The sequence below is a fragment of the Pomacea canaliculata genome, linkage group LG3 (genome assembly GCF_003073045.1).
Source record: "Pomacea canaliculata isolate SZHN2017 linkage group LG3, ASM307304v1, whole genome shotgun sequence".
Lineage (NCBI taxonomy): Eukaryota > Metazoa > Mollusca > Gastropoda > Architaenioglossa > Ampullariidae > Pomacea > Pomacea canaliculata.
In genome coordinates, this window is record NC_037592.1 from 40,598,402 (window position 1) to 40,612,832 (window position 14,431).

At 37.6% G+C, this 14,431-nt stretch overlaps 2 protein-coding genes across 5 annotated transcripts in view; one reads left to right on the forward strand and one right to left on the reverse strand.

Annotated features, from left to right (window-relative positions):
• LOC112558751 (immune-associated nucleotide-binding protein 3-like) lies at positions 1-8,892 on the reverse strand. The gene is made up of 5 exons (XM_025229396.1): positions 8,770-8,892; positions 7,180-7,246; positions 5,160-5,594; positions 2,789-2,943; positions 1-1,975 (listed from the first exon to the last, which is right to left on the reverse strand). Exons 2-5 carry the CDS (start codon positions 7,193-7,195, stop codon positions 1,049-1,051), a joined length of 1,533 nt encoding a protein of 510 aa, XP_025085181.1. The 5' UTR covers positions 7,196-7,246; positions 8,770-8,892; the 3' UTR covers positions 1-1,048.
• Positions 8,890-14,431, forward strand: part of LOC112558747 — a 20,652-nt gene continuing 15,110 nt past the window's right edge. Inside the window, exons 1-5 of one of the 4 annotated variants that reach the window (XM_025229386.1) lie at positions 8,890-9,024; positions 10,258-10,469; positions 10,727-11,063; positions 12,499-12,726; positions 13,033-13,927. In XM_025229386.1, coding sequence (XP_025085171.1) covers positions 12,562-12,726; positions 13,033-13,927 — 1,060 coding nt within the window. In that variant the 5' untranslated portion in view covers positions 8,890-9,024; positions 10,258-10,469; positions 10,727-11,063; positions 12,499-12,561. Of the gene's footprint in view, positions 9,025-9,271; positions 9,393-10,257; positions 10,470-10,726; positions 11,064-12,498; positions 12,727-13,032; positions 13,928-14,431 lie in introns of those variants that run through there. The other 3 variants (XM_025229387.1, XM_025229389.1, XM_025229388.1) reach the window with 3 other exon arrangements.

A 14,431-nucleotide genomic window follows, 5' to 3' on the forward strand; every position in this document is an offset into this window, starting at 1 on the left:
TTTGTCACTCTATCTTTTTATTAATTTAACTTTAGAAATAGTCTTGCTATGATTTCAAGATTAGAAAATTATGTATGGTCACTGCATAGTTTCTTTTTTTTAGTCACCTAGTGTAAATTGTCATCTACTGTTTGTTACATTGTTATCGCAACTTTGTGTTATTTCATTCAATCGCAATGAATGACAGGGCAATCGCCCTGAAATAAACAAATCAATCAATACAAAAGAATATATATGCGAAACTAATGCTTTAAGCCCTTGGACAGTTTACTTACTAAACAAAAGGGAAACAACCAACAAACAACATGGTAGCCAGGCAATGACCAGCATTTTAGCAATAATCTCAGGAAATTCTGAAAAACATGTGAATTGTTATCACTGTGAAACCAGACTTGTTTAGCTGATAGTCCATGTGATTCTTGGAGTCCATTTAGCAGGTACTCAGAACTTTCTTTCAAAACTTCTGCTCGTTTCTTGGTGTATCACTAAGTTGTTTGGATAAAGAACAAATTCCTTAAAATTAAATACGCTGTCTGAAACATCTATTTGCACCTTAGAATTAGATATTTACATAGGAGATTTTATACTCAGCGAAATTTATCTAAACTTAATATATTGTAATGTGAAGTAATAAAGGAATGACAATATCATTTGATAACAAAAATATCGTTAACAAATCTGTACAGTCAAGTCTAAGCAGCAGAATCACGCAATCTGTCACAAATGGTTTCAGAGGAGAATTAAAGATAAAATGTTACTTACAATACAGTTATGAAGAATTTATTTAATATTATCAACAATCCTGAAACATGATTTATCATTATACAAATGTACGATATTTTCAGGTATATCTCACCAAAGAAATATGTGCACGAGTAATAATCCTGTATACTCTTTTTTTTAAATCGCCAGTATATATATATATTTCATATAACATAGTAAAAATATTTTAAAATATGCAATACACTATAGTTGGGTTAAAGACTTTATTAAACCTAATATCAGACCTTAACAATATGTTTTATTTCAGAAACATGATTGCCTGAAATTACATAATTACACAGGAAGTTCCCGTACTCCTTCTACCGACAATTTGTCTGTAGTGTCGTTCAATTTCAAATACAAGCAGAATGAAAAGCAAAAATAAAACTTCCACTAGCTCCTGTACTTTTTCTATAGGCTCAATTTCTAATGTTCTCTGTTTTACTAACGCAGTTATCTGCTTCCTCAGTTGTTTTTCCCTAGCTTGTAACAATCTCAATTCCTTCTGATGCCTCTGCTCAACGAAGTATTGCTGTCGGTGAAAGGCTTCCACAAGAGATGTCAGGTGTTGATCCATTTCGTCGATCATCCTCATTTTCTCTTCATTTCTCGCCACTTCCATATTCTTAAGTTTTAGTTTATCAACAGCAGCCTGATCCTGCATTTGCTTCATCGTCTCTTTAAGTTTCTCTATGTATTTTTTTGTCCTGATCTTTTCCTCTTCCGCCTTTTTCAGTCTCCTAGCCACCTCCTTCTCCATCTTCTCGCCGACCTCTCTGTACTTGGGACACGTGTAAGGTTTGCCGCCATGCGCCTCCCTCAGTTTGCACACCTCCTGCATCAGCTGGTCCACCTGCGGTTGTTTGTCGTCTGCCATGTTGTCGAAGACCACGTAGCGGTGGCCGCACTCATCTAGAACCTTATGGAGGAGGTCAGGGGCCTTCATTAAGACATCATCAATCTGTTCTTTCCTTCTCGTCAGCTCGTCGCCTCGTGAGAAGATGATGATTATATATTCAGTCACGTGGTGGTCAAAGAGAGACTTCAGTCTGTTAAACACTTCAGCTTCTTCTTCCGTGTACCGACGGTTAATCATGATCACGTACAAGATGGCCGTAAACCCCGGATGCATGCAGGCGACTGCTTGAATCACCTCTGTCGCCACCTCTTCGTGCGTCTTTCCGGTGTCGAAAAGACCAGGGCAGTCCATGACCTGCATATTAAAAAAAGAGAGCATTGTGACATAAAACAAAGATCTTATTTAACTGATTTTATTTGACGTTTGTCATTAGTTCACTAGCTCTGACTGGCTGTAGGGGCACCCGAAGATATTACCACAAAGTCCAGCAAACTTTCCCAGTTTTTCGCATTTCTGAAGGAATCGCCAAACAAAAGTGTCATATTTGTGAATGTATGAAGTTTATTTAAAGAACTTCTGAAGGCACTTCTCAGCAAGTCGTCATTTAAAATGAGCACATGGTCGGCAGCGCTAGCGAAACGTTGAGACTTCCAGAGGTCGTCATCAAAGCTCCAGTGGCTGTACCACCAGAGCCTAAGCTAACAGTGAAAGGTGTATGTTTGATGACAAGGCTGGCAAGAGAAAACGCCGTTCTGAGAGACAATGGAGTCAGGATTGCATCAGGGTGGCCGAGATTCATGGACGCCCGAGCTATGGAGGACAACATCAGCGCCTGGGATTTATGCATTGTAACCATATTTACAACATTCCTTCGTCACAGTAATAATACTGCTTGACTGACACAAAAAGTGTTGATATTTTAATACTTTAACAAGAATTCGAATGAGAAAAAAGACTAAGGTTTTACTTTTAATCTTATTCAATGTCACAACTAAAAACACCTTAATATGAATGAATTCCTATTAACAATCTCTGTTACATTTTACCGTAGTCAAATACTAATAAGCCATTTAAAAAAAGAACATGTGAATGGCTAATTGTGATTTGTAGTTTTATGTAATCATAATCGAAAAAAAAAACTACGTACTTTGTAACTACGATACTTACTTCGATGGGGGTGTCATTGTTCATGCCACTCTTTAGTGTGGAGCTGCTGGTGACCGAGTGAAAGTTTGCTTCATTGTTGAAAGCGTGGTGTCCTAGGATTGTGCTTCCAGTTGAAACTTTTTCACGTCCGCTTTTTCCGACAAGAAGGAAGCGATCTTTAATTATATAACGAAGAAAAAATATTGAAGCCGATGAATTGAAAGAACGATAAAGTCAATTTTAAAAAGTACCATTGTTTATAATGTAAATACGGTTTGAAATTTTCTGGCATTGTAAATTGTACAGTAATATAAAAAAATTTATATAAGAAAGTAGGTAGATAATGGTGTTTGTTTCTGATAATTATAAGCCTGTCATCCCTTGCAAGATCACCGCCATTCAATACTATGCACCAACAAATGCAGCAGAAGAAGAGGAAAACAATTTTCTACAGCTCCCTGCAGTCTCTGCTTGACCACACACCAAGAAAAGATCTGACGATCATGGGAGACCTAAATGCCAAAGTGGGAAATGGTAACACCAGCAGGGAACTGAGCATGGGAAGACATGGCGTCGGCACCTGCAACGAAAACGGGGAGCTCTTCACAGACTTCTGCGTTTTCAATAACCATGTCATAGGTGGAACTGTGTTCCCACACAAAAATATACACAAGACAACTTGGAGTTGCAATGATTAACTATATAACAGTTGCTCGAAAGAGGAGAAGGAGTATTCAAGATGTCCGAGGAGAGGCGCAGATGCTGTTTCCTAGTGGCAGTCTTCAAGATTAAGCTGAAGTCCTTCATTGATCCAGCAGGCTGACCCCACCAAGTTCAATACTGCATACCTCAAGAACAAGGAAACAAGGGAAATTTATAACTGTGAAACCAAGAATAATTATGAGGCCCTTTCAGGACTGAAAAGAGAATCAGTGCAATAATACTGGTCAACACTCAAGATCATTTGGAAGACAACCTGTACAGATGTTCTAGAGAAGAGGGAAAGAAAACACAAGGAATGGATGACCCTAGAGACCAGGGCAAAGATTGAATCAAGAAAATACTAAAACAGCTCAACCAGTGTGAAGATCAACAAGAAAAGGAAGATCTCAGAGCTAAATATTGGGAAGCCAGCCTCCATGTGAAGAGGTCTGTCGGAGAGGACAAGAGATGCTTCACCCATGAACTCACAGAGGAAGCAGAGACAGCAGCTAGACAGGGAAACATGAAGCGACTATACAAAATAACACGAACTCTGTCAGGCAGGAACATCAACCAAAACAAACCAGCGAAAGACAAAGTCGGCAAGACCATAACAAACGATGCAGGACAAAGAGACCGTTGGATGGGAAAAGTGGCAAAGCAGCAGGCCTGGATGGCATACCCCCAGAAGCATTAAGGGCAAACCCAGAAACAACAGCAACAATTTTACAGCCCCTTCTATACAAGATCTGGGAACAAGAGCAAGTATCAACAGACTGGAAACTAGGTCACCTGGTCAAGTTACCAAAGAAAGGAGACCTCTCTTAGAGCAACAACGTGCGAAGGATCATAACATCAAAAGCCGCATCAACGAGGCCATGCATTCTTTCAAAGACCTATGCCACATGTGGAGCTCTCGAGCATTATCCTTCCTCAGTAAGAGCCGCAGGGTGTCTTGCTGGGTCACATGGCCAAAGACCAGCTTACGTCACTTGACTTTTAAAAGTAGAGGTTCCTGGTGTCCTACGAGTGTGGCCATCTTGCCTTGTACGAAGCAAACTAATGGTACTCTGTGACCCAGATCTGTGACCTTTTGAGTGTTCAGTACTCAACGGCCCTCGCACAGTGTTGATAGATAGCGAGTGGGTCTGTCAGATTTCTCTGTGGCAGTAGAGTCGGTGGTGTTTACATTACACCCTTCGTGTTTAATAGGTGTTTTATGAATTAAATGCTGTAGCCATTTGTGGTTGGTGCCGACGGATGGGCGTCGGCGCTATAACAGGGTATTTGACCCCGTGTGACCTGGCCAATGTTAGCCGCACGGCTGTGACCCAGTCGGCCTAGGCCATTATAGTATGGGTCGCCCCAATGTTACATTTCATATTTTCTCTAAATAGCTATGCAATTCGTTTTACAATTATAAAATTAATTACATAACTAAAGAATCCATTCTATAATTCTAAAATGCATTCTATGAATATGGACTACATTGTACATCTAGTCCTTATATGAGTAAACAATGAAAAGTTATGCGGATGGTGAGAGGCATTATACCACATGCTATCAGGTATATTTAATATGAACGTATCTTTAAAGCTTGTTAATGTGGCTTTTCGGGTGGTGTGGAAATGATGTTCATTCCTAAACTGAGGAGGATTTTGTAGGGAGGTGTGGTGGAAGAAGAACTTACACGATTTGCTGTTGTCCGAGTCGGTTCTGTTTTTACGGATGGAGTGTTCGAAACTCGATGATACACTCAGATGACCTGCATGATGCAACCCAGAAGAATGCTTGCTACAGCAAGTGTCTTTACACTGTAACTGTCCTTCTATTTTCAGTTGTTCAAGAAACATCTTCTTCATCTTCTCTCTGATATTCGTTCGTTCCCTTTTCTTTACTTCTGTTATCTCTCTCATCTGCTGCTCCAATTCTTTTTCGAGTTTTTTTAAGAAGGCTTCCTTTTCCAGTCTTCTCTTCTTCTTACTCATTTGTTGGTGCAAAAGCTGCTGCATCAGGATATCTAACTGTGCCCTTCTCTTCACTTCATCTTTCCTCTTATGCTGTAAGCCTTCTTCTGTCTTCTGGAATTCTTTCGTCTTTGCTACATCTTCTTCGACTGAGCATACTGCACAAAAATGAAGATTCTTCAGGAAAATGGAAACTACAGAAAATGGATCAGGCTCATCAAAAGATATTTATTTTGATATCTTTTACCATTTTCAGTACTGTAAAATGAATTATTTTTTTAATTATCATGTGCAGTTAATGTAAAATGGATGGAATTACTGCATGTCACATATAGATCAAAAATGTCTTCTGTGTTTTGCTTAAATATCTGTCGGAATCACAACTTTCAAGTCACACACAATAGAAATTTAGGTAAAAGAAAATACTTATACTTAAGACATTTCAAAATCACAAACATAAAAATATGAATGTACACGCCAGGCAATATCATCAGGAGGCAAAGCAGATTATGCAGGAGACACAAAGACAAGAGCTATGTACATACTGTGAAATTCCTACACATGAGGTAAAGCAAATTTTACAAGTTGTTGGCAGAAAATGAAGTGTATGCTGAATAAAATATATGAGGCAGAGAAATTATTCGAACCAGTGACAGAATCTAAGACCTACATGTTAACAGGGCATGTAGAAATGCAAAATAACTGAGATGCCTGTGATAATGTTTTGTTCTCCCCATTTACACTGTTATTAAAAGCATGATTAGTATTAGGACATTAAAAAGCGCCATTGGCATCCTGTGAACAACTGCAAAATGGGGTTGTAAACACAACGAGAACTTGCATGTAAAGTAAAATCAAGTATAAAATTAGTGATATTTTTGGTTTTAGTTATTCGTTAGTCATGAAAGTGGGAACATTTAATGAATTTTAAATCCGTTAAAACAGACCGCTTAAAAGTAAAACACACACATATATATATATTAGCTCTAGTATGTTTTGGTAGTTTACACTGACTTACGAGGCTTTATTCTGGTTGAAATATTGTGTTTTCACGAATCAGATCAAAATGGTAGGGATTTGAGGGGGAAAAGTTCATTGAATGTTTGTTATTTGCGTCTCCTTGTAGATAAAGCTAACTGACACCTACAAAATGATCCATGTGCACACGTGCAAATTTACATACAAAAGGATAGAGACAAATTCGAGATAACCAATCTGAATTCCCCCACAATAATTATTGCTGAAAACAGTAAAATAATAAAAAAATTTTCATCTTATCCTTTCAGAACGGGTACAGCTGTTTTACCCGACAAAGTTGTTAGCACTGATAGAACTCCAATTGATCTTGATGTGGTGCCTCATTTGATTTCTAACGGTTACAAACTGCAGAAATTTAATTACACTTGTAATGGTAATCATTTCATGTGTTTAAAAGAAAACACTGTTTATGTTGCTTTTGGTCCATTTGCTACTTGATTTTTATCTTGCAATTGTTCTGTGTTTCGGCTGCAAAAGCCTGTAATAGGCGTAAAGGTAAAAGTCGTCCCCTGAGAGTTTTAGGTCATTGGGGAGTTTGGTGTGAAAGACTGACTGACCTTTCCCCAGCCCATAACTTTGTTAATCACTTAATGGAAGCACTTAAAGCTTAAAGAAAAATGAACAAATTGTATGTTTCTTATGTTTAAAATGGAGGTTTACATGAAGGAACTACTGCCAAGTGAGACAAAAACACAAATTTCTTACCGTCGTTATCACACATGTTGTTTCTGTGAGCCAGTAGCAGGCGAGTCTTAATTAAGTCCGATGTAATCTGTTATGTCACAGTAAAAAGTCAACATTAAATGAGAGGGACTTAGTTTAAGACAGCGTTAGGTGTTCAAAAAGGTCAACTGCATGCATGTGTATATATATATATATGTCTATCTTTTCCGAACTAACTGCCACGCGCAGACACCTTTTTGTCAATTGCTAAAGTTTGAATTTATGTGGTATGCTTTGGAAAGTTCACAACATTGCCACCAGTCAACACCAAACACAGCGACAGGTCGGGTTATTCGAACGTTGAAAGTCTGCATTTCTCGTGGTAAAGTAACAGTTTTTCACAACCACGAAAAATGTACTCTGTCATCCTCCGAATAATGAACTGCGCTCATTCTCTCTCTCTGTGATTGGTGTTGACGGCTGGCAATGTGGTGACAACGTGACGTAGTACACTGTCATCAGCGCTCGTTGATCGCAAATACGAATCGTAGCGGATCATTAATTAATGGATGGGTTTTGGAGGCTGAAATGTGCAGGTTAGTTTTATATCACCTGTATCTACTGATGTCAGAAAAACGCAAACAATTCAGGCTCGTCTTTAAAGGTATGTTTGCAATGGGTAAGCTGAGAACTCACAATTTTAATATTGTCGAATTGCTATCATACAACTCTAAGCGTGAGATGTAACAACAGAATTAGGTAAAGCATAGATCAGTGGAGGAATTCACAAGTGACTAGTTACTCAAAATAACGCTAAGACGTTACACTTTGCAGCTGATGAGGGCAATACGAGGAACAATAGTAAATCAGTGCCGACCAGAACAATTTTGGCGTTGAGTTTGAATGGTAGAAAAGATGAAATTATTGGATGTACTGCTTTCTTCTTAACATGACATACAAATTGTTTCTGACTAAATATTTTATTATTCCCATTTGAAATAAAACATAAAGATATTTTTCTGTCACTGTAGTGTAAGCTCAACATTTTTCTAATTCTTTTTTGATTTCACGAAATACTAATCTTTGCAAATAATAGAATGAAAATAAGATTAAGGTCTACTTCACTCTAGAGCATTAATTTGCCGGGTGTTATAGTTTAGGAGCAAATGATCGATACGCTTGATGACTACCACGGTGATATTGTGATACTAACGTTCGCACAGCCAGCTGAACAACACATCACGTGACTACCTTAGCAATGTGTTTGTGTATTGAGGTCACACCGGGCGGTGGCTGCCTCGGCAAAGGACAGTGTGCCCTACAATATTTATATCAACGCCTTTGCTTCTAAACTGAAAGACCATGGTGGTCTTATGACTGACTACTTTTCTAGTAAATTTCTTTAGTACCATAGAATGAAGCAACAGAATATTTCTGCTTCATCATTTCATTAGTTATTTTTGCTATCAATTAAAATGCAACAAATTTACAGAACAAGCCCGGGCTTTACATTTGGGAAGACAGGAATTGTGCAAGAGTTTAGCCAGCAATTATGTGTACACAATCTGTCCTTGTACTTACAATGTTTGTGAATAAGTACTTATTTATATACAAGATGCTATACTGACTTACCAGCGCTTGTTCTGTGTTGGTTATTACAACTGGTCTTTCTCGCTTTTCATTACTTGGGTACCTACAGGAGACTTTGTTTACTTCCTAGATCGGCTGACAACCACACGTCTGCTTACTTGACCTCATGTGTAGATTATAAAAATAGACACAAACCTAGTTTCTCCAACACTCGCTATTTATAACTCATGCAATGGCGGCTGTGTTGTCGCTCAGTGGTTCGAAGCAAACTGAAGTCACCTCTGACTGTGTCCCAAGGTACGAATGTTTTTGCAGTAATGTATTTAAATTACGTATCGGTTCCCTTAACACACACACACAATTTTACTGATCACCTCTGGTTCACTGCATGCCGGGAAGGCTTCAAGTCGCTCTCCTTAAACTAATGGATAAATCCTCCCTGTGTCTGCTTAAAGAAACCTAGTTGCAAAACTGGTGGTGTGTGCTTTGTTTAAACGTGTTTGACAATATGATTAGATGGTTTGAGTTCTCGCACCTACTGTAACGACTGCCACCTGCTAGTGAATTTCAGTTGTCAGAATGATGTATTACAACTCTTTGTGTATTTAATTGTTCTACATGTTATAACGGGCAGATAACTCATTGGAAATGGAATTATAACCAAGGTAAACGGTTTAATGATCCGATAAAGTATACGTGAGACAACAATCCAATTCCGATAATATTACCGATCTGTTTACAAATTCTATACTGATGTTTTTAACGTTTCATTTTTATTTTGTAAAGTTTAGTGTTATGATTCTCTTTCTCGAGGCGCACATTACATCAATCTCAGTTTCGTTTTCACTTTGCATTTTCAGAACGAATATTTATACTTCATAATAAATAAACGTTAAGTATATTTAGAGAGTATGACAGCAAAAGAAGAAGAAACAGGGAAAGAGAAAGGCAAAAGAAATAATGTAAGGACTGGAAATTGAAAGGAAGAGTAAGACACAATTATACAAATAATATATGCAACTAATATGCACGCATAGGTGTGGGAGTCAGATCTCCCGTACAGCAGTGGGATTAAAAAGAAAAACATTTTTAGTTTATAATTGCTTAAATATTGGAAGTGTTTCTCCTGTTCGAGATATTCCATCATCACCGCTGCTTTTCTCCTATTAAGTCAAAGAATGTAATATACGATGTCATCTGCTTCCATTCCTTTTTATGGAAGTATTACTATCATTCTCCTTTTCTCTTGCATTTCAATAATACACCTTATCTTACTAAACTTATTGTTTAAAGACATTCGTTTTATGCCAAAGGAAAAGTGAAGTAGTTTCAATAATTACTACAACGTAAATATGTGCTCAAATAAAGTGAAATTGACCACCCTGTAGGTCTAGTATCAGACATGTCTATTTTTTTGAGCTTGTTTCTTCTACATTTATTTTATTTCTCTTATATGTTGAAAAATTCATAACGTTCCTTAAAAGCAAGAAAAGGGTACTATATAATAAAATGTTTAAAAATGTCATATAGAGGACTGTCACGGATCGACCTTGCTTGAGACGGTACTTTAGTGAGTACGGAAGGATAAGGAAGGCGGATTGCGTGACTGATAAAGCGCATGAAGGGAAGCATTTTATTTTCATCCACAACAAAGGATGTGAGATAAGAAGAGTCCGATCGACCTACTGGAGTTAGCTGTACCCAAGGACCCTGCTATGTGTATACTACCTCTCCGATCTGAGGTAAGTGTTCTATTTATGTGTATTGAGTAAATTCTTTTATTTCAGTTGATGAGTGTTGAACTTTATTAAATTGAAGTACTTTCAGTTGAAGTACTGTTCTTCAGTGATCTGGCAACTGTGACTACAGCTCGTGTAAACGATGTAAAAGCCCACGAATGTTTGAGTAACCGTCATGCTTTGACGGAGGATTATAGAAAAGGAGTATGAATGGAATAGAAAATCAAAATAAGTGTTGATAGGCAACATACAAATTACAGGTCACAGTTGGGGAAATAAATGCCATCCCCTTGTTGTGACGCCATAGTGCCGCTTAACAACGGGACCCTACAGCGCACCACGGTCTGTGTTCATCTTTGATTGCCGCAAGGGAAATTCAGGGAGCTAACCTTTTCTCGGTGCTGTCAGGGGTTCCCGAAACGTGCATCCACCCGTGCCCGCCATCGTTCCTACATGTTGAAAACGAAAGCGATCCTAATGTGATTCATCGGCACTTCTTGGCGAGATTTGGAGAATATTGTTCTTTTCGTCGAGTTTGAGCTTACACCTCGCCTTCTGGACCTTTGTTTCAACGACGACTGTGTTCTCAACCTGACTGTAAGTACTGATAAATATTGACGCTTGTGTCAAAACACCATTCCTTGAGATAAATACGCGTACGTGGGTGGGTGGGTGGAACAGTATGTATTATATATCAATATACCGGGACGTGTAACGGAGTATGTGGAGATCGAATTTCTAGTGTTATATTTTATATAACTGACTTGATATTTTTGTACGTTTTGATGGGGAAAAATTATTTGATCGCTGTTTCGTAAAGTCCTTGACCTGGTCTACAAATACCTATGACCTGTCAGCCCAAGGCAATAGACAGTATTTGCTGAAAGAACGTGCAACAGTCCTAAATGCTTGAGTTTTCAAGTACTCCATTTTGTCACAGGGATGCAAATGACAGCAAATCTCAAGCCATTGTGAGAAATAATTTCATCTTCGGGTTTTTTTGTTGTTGTTTTTTGTCTGTTAGGCTCTGCTGGAAAAGTAGAATCATGGTAGGTAAAGTTTGAATTGATTGATTTTTTTTGAGATAAATTTTGTAAACAAAAAAAGTGACCAAAATGGTACACAAATTCTGACTGGAATTAAACATTATTATTACAAATGTCAAGTTCAGTGTAAATACGTAAATATAATTAAGTGAATAATGATGCTATCTTGCAATGAGGTATAATTTTAGTATTTTAGCGCACAATAATTGCTTTTTCATATGCATTTCATGCCAAGTTCAACAAGGGTGAGTTAGCCAACAGTAAGCAAGCCATTACCTATTTCAGGTTACCTTTCAGCAAATTTTACAAGTCGTGTTCGATTATTATTATTATTATTATTATTATTATTATTATTATTATTATTATTATTATTATTTTAAAAGTAATTTGAGCTTGCGCTTCAATATTGTCGATGCTTCAAACGGCACACCACACTTTGTGCACTTTGTAAAAGTCGAATTAAAACTTCTTTCCATTTATCACAATATCACGATAATAACTTTAAAGATCTTAAAAAAATAATTTCATTATGTTAGTCTTGTTAGATCACCTGAAAATTTACAACTTATCCTCTTTTGCTACAGCAAAAAGAAATATAATACAAATTATGAGTTGCGAAATTTTGTATCATAAAATAGAAATTGTTCATCTTTTTAACCTTTTGAAGTGTATCAGATTAGAGTACTTACTGAGTCTGCTTCAGTTGTTTATTTTGATATTATTTTTGTTCTTTGTAAAACCTGGTAAATAGATGATTTTGTTATAGTCTAGGAGTCGCAGTTTGACTGTATTTGAGTCTCTTGGTAAGGTCTTTGTAGTTTTCTGTTGGTGCCCACCATCAGATCAATGTTGTTCACAAAGAGCAGTGTGCTTAGAGGCCTCCCACTGATGAAAACGGATGGTCATTAGGGTTTCTTTCACGATGTTAGAAAGCATATATGCTATATTCTTACCAGTTGTCCAATAACTGTTTTTTTAATTATTAGCGGCGTTGCTGTGCAGACCTTCACCAGTGAAAGCTGAGTATTTCCTCTGGTGTTTAAACATCAATGGCAAGTGGCAGTCTGCGACTTCTTGTTGTTGGTAACACTAGCAGTGGTAAAACCACAACCATAAACAGTATTCTTGGAAAAGGAAACATTCTTAGTGAAGACTACTTCAGTCGTGATACCAGTGGATACCAGTCTGCAGAACGCAGCGGTACTGTAGTAGAGGTAAGCTACCCACACAAGCTGTTGAGGTTGTTCGTGTTGTTACTGTTTGTACTGAGGATGATAATGACAACAACATTTGCAGTCTTATGATGATATTAGCACTTGATACAGAAAATATAAGCGGGGTAAAAAATATGTCGTAGCTCAACATTTTAAAACATTTTGTTCCTTCTTTATTAATCGTTATATTTTGAAATGTAGATATTAGACATGAGATAGGTTTGTTAAGATGAGATACAGACTTTGCTGTTTTAGTACCGTGTTGATGTCTCTAACGAATCTTTATAAAATTGTATTCTTTTGCAGATTATTGAACTTCCGAGTCTGGGTGGGACGAAGATATCAGAAGAAGATATCGCTGAGAATGTTATTCAGGCTGTTGCTGGTATGTATCCGGGTCCCACGGCCATTTTGTACGTCATCGGGATGCGCAGATACACGGAGGAAGATGACAGCTTGTACAATAGAGTCAAACGTCTCTTTGACGACAGGATCACTGAGTATACCATTATCATTTTCACAGGGGGTGACTTGCTAAAACAGGGGAATAAGAAAATAGAGGACCTTTTCAAAATGTCACCCGAGAGCCTTCGAAAGGTCCTGCAAGAGTGCGGCCACCGCTACGTGGTGTTTGACAACATGGCTGACGACAAACAACCGCAGGTGGACCGTCTGCTGCAGGAGGTGTGCAAACTGAGTGAGGCCCACGGTGGTCAACCTTACAAGTGTCCTAAGTATTCCTATATCGGTGAGAAGATAGAGAAGGAGCTAGAGAGAAAACTTCTGATAGTCAAAGCGGAATTTATGAGAAAAACTTATGTGAAAGAGGTGGAGGAAAAGGCCAGGGTAACCATGGAGAAAGTGGAAAAGGAAAAGAGAGACTTTAAGAAGAAGGAATATAACATAGAAGCCGAGAGAATGTATAACGTACATGAGCTCCAGGAGATAATTAATAAAGAAGAATACATGGCTACACTACTGCAGGAGAAAGAGAAGGAAATACGTAATAAAATGAAGCAAGAACGAGACGAATTCCGAAGATATGTGGAAACGTACAAGCAAATTGAGGTCGAGGAAGCCGGGAAAGAGATTCAAGGAACAGAGATACCGCTTGAAGAAAAAAAAGGATCAAAGGAGGATCTGAAAGATCAAAAGAAAATTGAGGCAAATCCGTCTTTTTCATTTTCAGTAAAATTGGAAGGTATATAAGCTCTTTTATTTCTGATATTGTGGTAAAAAAAATTATTATTAAAGCTATTTGTTCCTTTTTAACATGTAAACAGTCATAGAAGTGAAGCTGATCTTAGTACCGTACAAGTCTCACAAAAGCTTAATGAGCTAGCACATAAAACTATTTAAAATACGGTTCAAAGTTTAATAGTTAAGGAGCCAGTGAAATAGAAAATAATTTTCAGCATACTTAAGTTGAAAATAATTGTGCATGGTTGTGTATTAATTTAGGCCGTTATGGAGGTAAGAATATGTAAATATAGGAGTATTGCACATGAGTCAGTATGTGTTTATATGTCTGCATTCTTCAGATATAGAGCTTTGTTTTCCCAGTGTTTATTCAGTAGAAATATTTGATCATAATAGATGAAATGTTGATGCTTGATACTCAGATAGATTCTTCGAATTAAACGGAATTAGTTACTGATATATTGATCCTTATATTCTATTCTACTTGTTAATATGGTAGAATCCC

Bases quoted from the DNA above. Each gene is read 5' to 3' on its own strand.
- LOC112558751 (XM_025229396.1), bottom strand. The intron at 2,944-5,159 runs GTAAGTTCTTCT...ATATAATTAAAG, and splicing joins CTCGGACAACAGCAAATCGT to ATCGCTTCCTTCTTGTCGGA. The intron at 1,976-2,788 runs GTAAGTATCGTA...TTTAATATGCAG, and splicing joins ACAATGACACCCCCATCGAA to GTCATGGACTGCCCTGGTCT.